The sequence below is a fragment of the Dunckerocampus dactyliophorus genome, chromosome 8 (genome assembly GCF_027744805.1).
Source record: "Dunckerocampus dactyliophorus isolate RoL2022-P2 chromosome 8, RoL_Ddac_1.1, whole genome shotgun sequence".
NCBI lineage: Eukaryota > Metazoa > Chordata > Actinopteri > Syngnathiformes > Syngnathidae > Dunckerocampus > Dunckerocampus dactyliophorus.
Window position 1 is genome coordinate 3021590 of NC_072826.1, and position 6652 is coordinate 3028241.

Here is a 6652-nt window from a genome sequence, read left to right on the forward strand (position 1 = left end):
TTTTTACCAGGGAAGAAACTAACCTGATTGGAATAACCCTGAGTGCAACCCCCTCTATGAAGTCGATCCTGTGTGATATTCCATATGTCAGCTACACAGTGGAATCTTTTTGAGGTTTATGGATCACTGAAGAGCAGTAAAGTTCACAAGTTTATAGGTCAGACGTGCAAAGGCTTGCAGAAATACTCTTCTACTCTGTTTTTTATTCACTATGATGCTGCAGGGAGGGAACACCTGCTTTCTCTTCTTTGCACTGATCCAAACAATGATGACATCCGGTTATGTGCCTCACAGTCATCATCTTTTATGAGCTGTAAAACACTGTTGGAATGTCTTTGAATATTCTCATTCATCCAGGTCATGTATTTTCGGGGCATTGAATCCATTGCAACTGGACTGTTCAGGGTGCCTGAGAAGACAGTGCGCCTCTCATCCAAGCAGGCTTCAGCAAATGGGGGGCTGGGTGAACTTAGGTTGATAATATTGTAATATGTTTAATAGCTAAAAAACTAACATTGCACAATCATTAATTTTTATTGCACAAAACAGCACAAACCAAGAGGAGTTAAGACTATTTTGGTTTCATTGGGAGCAAGAATCTACTGTCAAAGAAGAATGGTTTCACTCTTTTGTGGTGCAAAACGACAGTCGTTAAGATACCTCTGCCAGCTAACGACAGTCGCTTGGGTGGAATAATCATTGTTTATATTCCATTCAGTTATAGCAATGGTCATGGACACACCTGGAACCAAAAGGTGGTTGTGTCATGTTGATAAAACTTGCTCGGATGAGAGGCGAAGCGCCCTCCAAGACAACCTGAACAGTAGTCGGAATGCATTCTTGTACCTTTGGTCAGTAAGGGAAATATGCCACTGTACACCTTAGTTTATGTAGTATTCATTCATTTTTTATGCCGCTTATACTCACCAGGGTCGCAGGGGAATGCTGGAGAATATCCCAGCTGACTTCGGGTGAAAAGCGGGGTACACCCTGGCCTGGTCGCCAGCCAATCACAGGGGACATAGAGACAAACAACCATTCACACTCACACCCATACAATTTAGTCTCCAACATGCAAGCAAAGACATGCCGATAGGAGATTCAAACGCACACCTTCCAGATTTCCTGATGTGTGGCCAACATGCTAACCAACAGGCCACCATGCGGCTGAAAAAATACAAATAAATTCAAGCGGGTTATAGTTTATTTTCAACTGGCAAGTACAGAATAGGTTAAAGACAGTAAGTTAAATTCAAACTTGAGCAGATGAACAAGAACTCTGTCTTGCATGCATTGCTTCTTCTTCAGCCGAGATTCTTCTCAAACCCAATAACGTCAATGCAAAAAGGTAAAAACAAAAAACATTTATCTCAGTTATAATCCATGTCAAACAAACGCCAGAGAGCATCAGGAGTCATGACGGCCCCTGCATTGGGCTCAGTATTCGCCTTCTCTAAGATAGGCTTGACATCTTTGAGGATGTCAGAGTTGTTGCTCTCCTGAGACCAACAGCTGAGAGGTGTGATGAAACATCCTGCAGCTTCAGTTGATCTGCCTTTTGTGTTTGGCTGATATAAACTGCGACTGCTTACCTGGTTTACGCCAGAGGAGGCGCAGCGAGGCCTCGACAGGTTTCGCCGTTTGCTACCGTTGACGAGAGGTTGACTGTTTTCATCAGAGACGGTGAGATTGGATCTCTGGGGAGGCACCAGAGCTCTCTTTTTTTTGCGCTTTCTGGAAACTCTCGATGTGGCTTTCCTTATTCCCAAATCCGCAGCAGGAACTTGCGATGTATGGGAATCCTGTGCCGTTTCAATCCCGTTCTCCTGTCCTGGTGACGTCTGCATGGCCGTGTCAGTCACATTTCCAGGACAGAGCTTGGCTGAATGCTCAGAAACCAAAGTATTGAGCAGCTGCAGGGCCTCCTCAAGCATGCTTTCATGATTCAAACGGGTTTTTTCCTGCTCCTTTCTCAGATGCTCCACATCACTTTGCATATTTGAGCCAAGTTGTATGCTGGTGACTTCATTCTGAAGGAAGCAACAGAATTAACTCACCAGTCACCAAACAGATATTTGCAGTGTCTCCCATACATTCATTTATATTTGACAGCCCGCCACAAATAGCTTTGCCGCTACCTGTTTGCCTTCGCTCATAAGCACATTATAATGTGGCAGTCTGTGAATATAGCTTGTTTTTCCAACTCCATACAGTAAATGGCATTGCACCTCCGCTTTGTAACACACCAGTTCAATGTTGCCAACTTAGCAACTTTGTCGCTAATATTAAGCGAGTATTCAGAACCCTCTTGACTCTGTTTTTCAAAAAAGCGACTATCGACAAAAAGCGACTCTTTCCTGGTCTTATTGGACACTGTGAGAGAAACATGACAGCATGTACAGTCGTCCCTCGCTACATTGTGGTCCGAACATTGCGCCCTCACTCACTGAAGAAGTCTAATTGTGAATTCTACATTGGCCACTAGGTGTCAGTGTTCGGTGAGACAAGTGCCAGATCTCATTACCAGAAAAGGCATTTACAGTCGTCCCTTGTTTATCGGTTAATTGGTTCCAGACCCAACCGCAATAAGTGAATTTCGAAGTAGGATTCAATGCTAATAAACATAATTTTTTCATAGTTAGACCACATAAAACTTGTTTATGACTTTCTAAATACGTGTTTTAACATTATTACAGCCCTGTATACATGAAATAGCACCTCAATAGTCACTTTTACACTCCTATTATTCTTTGTTTACATCACATTGCACAGGCCACGGGATCACTATAGGGACAAAAGACGGCTGCTGCTAGCATAGCAAGCTACCGAGCTAAGTAGTTAGCCTCCCCTATTTACTTATTCTAAATTTAAGAAAGTGTTTCAAACGGAGTGAGGAAGAAGGACAAAGAAGACAAAAACCTGACACTTCCACACAGAATGAGAGGAAAACCTTTTTTCACTCGATCTCTGCTCTGTCTCAGCCATGGCATGTCGGCTCGGCTCTGCTGGCCCAGTAGCCAGTCTCCATGCAGTGTGAAAGGTAATGTAATCTAACGCCATGTCTCATAACATTAGTGATCCCTAGTCACCACAATACTAAAGATAACTTGTCTTTTAATATTTTTGGACTAATAATAGGCCATAGTCAACCACGAAACAGTTATCATTTATTAATTCATTATTTTTGGCAAAACTGCAATCTAAAAGAACATGCATTATTGCATGTGGCAATAAAAAAAAGACGCAAAAAGAAGTGACAGAAGAAAGTTCACTTGTATTTCTAAACATATGGGTTTTGTTTTTCATGCTTTTTTCCTCACTTTTTGTCTCCTAAGGCGCCCATAAAAATGACATGAACATGCATCATGGCCAATTATGCAAATTAGACGATGACGTCACCCAATGCCCCCACCACAACAACCGCCACAAATAAATTGCTGTCCTGTGGGAAACACTGATTTGTCATTGCAGTACAACATCAGCCACATACTATTTACCTTCTGCACCCGCTCTCCCAACTCTATCATCATCTCTTTGTGTGAGTTCACAGTGTTCAATAAAGCTTCAAACTGCTTCGAAATGTCGTTCTGGATGCTGCTTACGTTTTGCACTGATGGGATAAATACAATAATGAGGCGTATGGTTACATTTTCATCTTCAATGTCATGTGCAACATGTAAATGGGTAGCTTGTCATTGGGCAAAGGGCCCCCTCTACTGGTGAACAACACTCATTGGCTTGCTGAGTCACAGTCTGCTATCATTAAGCCCTTCTCATCATGACTAATGAACCACAACCCAATCAAGAAACATACATGCTGAGGACAAATTGCTTAACTTTTGGAGTATCGTTTCACGTTCAGAAGCGTTTTCTTCCGTGCCCACAATTAGTTGCTGGATCTGAAATACACAAATGCAATGTGAGCCATGTAATAGTACAAAATCCACAGAATGACTGTGTAAATGACTGACTTTGTTCAGGGTTTCTCGAATGTGCAGACATTCCTTTGCAAGCATATTACTGCAAAAACAAACACCACAAATGATAAGGATAATAATAAGAAATAATCATTAATAACCCAACTAGCATAAATTTAAAATAGTATTTTTCAACAATGTTAAATCATTCTCAGAGGTCTCACAATAGTGTATGGCAGGGATGTCCCGATGCACATTTTTTTCCCGGTCCAATTTTTTTTATTGTCCTTTTTAAAAAATAAAAAATAAAATAATAATAATAATAATAAGCTTTTGTTACAATTTAAATGAATTGAATATGGTTATGAAAATTGCTCTTCAAAGCTTTAAGAATAATGCAACCAAAGTATTGCTGAATTGACTTTTTTTATTACACAGCATGACCAACAATACCGTTTGGCTTTTGTAACAAACCTCTGTGAGTCAGGCCCCTAATCCAATAAACGATCCAAAAAAATAAAATTGGAAAAAATGGGCATGCAAAATACTTTTAGGGTATGACTAATCATTTGACATGGTTGTAGATCAATTTGTGGTGTGATTTACAATGTATGACATTTTTTTTTAACAAACTCTCTTCAACGTAATAGTAATTTATTGATGGTCCCTAGTATGAACAACCAGCCATCCTAAATCCGTTTTATTTTTTTCCTCAAATTCCGTTTTTTTTTTTATTTTTTTAATTTTAGAATTGTCTGTTTTACCTTTGCTACTTATTTTACCAGCATAGAGGGTGCACTTTTTGGAATAGTGAATAAAACGTCCACGAATTAAATGCAAAATCCTTACATTTACTGATGCAACAGATCATTGGCCCATTTTGTCCAGTAATTCAGAAATGGATGTAGCTTGGCTAACTTTTCTAACGGGATGTCAGCCTCAGCACATTTGCTACAAAATCTTCAGCAAACTGTAACGTTTTTGGGGTTTTTTGCTAATAAAATATCTACTGTGTTGAGTTGAGTTGCAGGATTAGCCACAGTAGATTGCACTGAGAAGTACATTTTATTTATTGATTATTTATTTAGAAATAATACATAGATATAACACATTTTATAGCTGTAATTATAACACCGTGAAAATTTTTGCCAAAGGTTATCGAGCCGTCAGAATCTCGTATCGGCCCATGCCTACATGTCCTTAAGAAAGAAGGGTTTTCATTTAAGACATCATAAACATAAAATTCTGGAACTTCTTGAGCACCTCCTCTCTCAAACGTGACGCAGAGAGATGACGGATTTTCCTAAGTTATGGCATATATTACTGTTAGAACATCATTAAAAACTCAATTTGGCATAATAGGAGACCGTTAAAGTTAAGTTGTTTGTTCCAAATGAAACTTTTTTTTGGAGGGGTGGATTAAGTTACCTGTCATTTTTTTCTTTTGCTTTTTTCTTCTCCTCCTCAAACGTATCGAGAAGTCCAAACGCTTTGTGTTTGTCCTTCGGGTCGCCAAACAGAAGGGGTTTGGACCGATAACTGGTCAAACACTTTGGGTCACTTTCCTATAAAGGAGGATACCTGTACAGTTATTCCAAATATCAAGTCACCTGATTACTATTTTTGATCAAGTCAATGTATTGTACACAAAATGGCACTTATAGCCACAAATACTTTTAAGTTACTGTTCCCTGTGTTGTACTACAGTGATGACTGACCGCGTTTAGCATAGTGCATTGCCATGGTATTACTTTAGTGAACTGTAGTTACCATAAATGCTTTTTAAACTTCATGACAACTGACAGCAAAATAAAAGCGGTCCATTTTATGTTTGCGCAAACGTACCTCTATTGAACTTTGCTGGGAGTTCCTGGAGGACAAACTCATTTCCTGAGACAAGCCCTGCGAATTTTCTCGCCAAAATTGAGAGCCGAAGAAAAACTGGGAATCTGTGAAGTTGGTGCCTCCGTTGGCAGCTGCACTTCTGTCAATATACAGCACTGTACTGTATGGCACCGTTTAGCAGTAAAGACCATGACACATTAGGTGTTGGTATAATATGGATATGTGTAGATTGGTAATAATATTACAAGCAAAAACAAACAAGTGTGGGAAAAATAGCTCAGTTCTGTTAATGTTAGCTACCTGCTTCCTGCTGCTGGCATACTCATCATTTCTTTGATGTTCACCGTGTGATTCATTGCTTCCCCTCTTCCTTTGGATTAGAGGTAGTGTTTAGCACTCGATAGACATGATAAACTTTATAGTGGCTTACAGACTTGACGGTACAATTTGACTCACCGTTAGCATCTCATGACGAGTTGGCCAAATGGGGACATTCGTATCTCCCGCCCACATAACTGTCACAAAGAGGTGTGTTCAGGTGTCTTCGGTGAAAAGAAATATCCACGTGACTATTCAACCTCGTGACCAATTCTCCTGAGACCCAGCATTGCATTCTGACAAAAAGAAAACCATTGTGGCGCATTGTTTTCACCCAAGAAAATTATCCATCCATCCATCTATTTTCTATGCCGCTTCTCCTCATTAGGATCGCGGGGGTATGCTGGAGCCTATCCCAGCTGACTTCGGGCGACAGGCGGGGTAGACCCTGGACTGGTCGCCAGCCAATGCCAACAAAACGCAACTTTTATTTTAGGAGGGTTATTAATCCAATCAATTGGTCGTCGATGTTTGATAACGCTTTTGCACATAAATAATGTGCAGAATGAAAA

The 6652-nt window shown here is 40.2% G+C and overlaps 1 protein-coding gene across 4 annotated transcripts; it reads right to left on the bottom strand.

Annotated features, from left to right (window-relative positions):
- Nucleotides 1-1186: 1186 nt before the first annotated feature.
- On the bottom strand, nucleotides 1187-6282 carry LOC129186583 (interactor of HORMAD1 protein 1). 4 transcript variants are annotated; one of them, XM_054784967.1, is made up of 8 exons: nucleotides 6219-6282; nucleotides 6063-6132; nucleotides 5763-5922; nucleotides 5346-5482; nucleotides 3972-4020; nucleotides 3815-3899; nucleotides 3498-3610; nucleotides 1187-2030 (listed from the first exon to the last, which is right to left on the bottom strand). In XM_054784967.1, the coding sequence occupies exons 2-8, from the start codon at nucleotides 6116-6118 to the stop codon at nucleotides 1371-1373; spliced, it is 1260 nt and encodes a 419-aa protein (XP_054640942.1). In that variant the 5' UTR covers nucleotides 6119-6132; nucleotides 6219-6282; the 3' UTR covers nucleotides 1187-1370. The 4 variants fall into 4 exon arrangements, with proteins under 4 accessions (XP_054640942.1, XP_054640944.1, XP_054640945.1 ...); XM_054784969.1 differs by having other exon boundaries at nucleotides 5763-5901; nucleotides 6219-6280; XM_054784970.1 differs by having other exon boundaries at nucleotides 5763-5901; nucleotides 6063-6128; nucleotides 6219-6261.
- Between the last annotated feature and the right edge of the window lie 370 nt (nucleotides 6283-6652).

Excerpts from the sequence above, each read along its gene's own strand:
- LOC129186583 (XM_054784967.1), bottom strand. The coding sequence starts at position 6,118 with ATGAATCACACGGTGAACATCAAAGAAATGATGAGTATGCCAGCAGCA. Across the intron at positions 4,021-5,345 it reads GCAAAAGAAAAAAATGACAG|TAATATGCTTGCAAAGGAAT; the intron begins GTAACTTAATCC and ends TTGTTTTTGCAG. Across the intron at positions 2,031-3,497 it reads TGGGAGAGCGGGTGCAGAAG|AATGAAGTCACCAGCATACA; the intron begins GTAAATAGTATG and ends TGCTTCCTTCAG.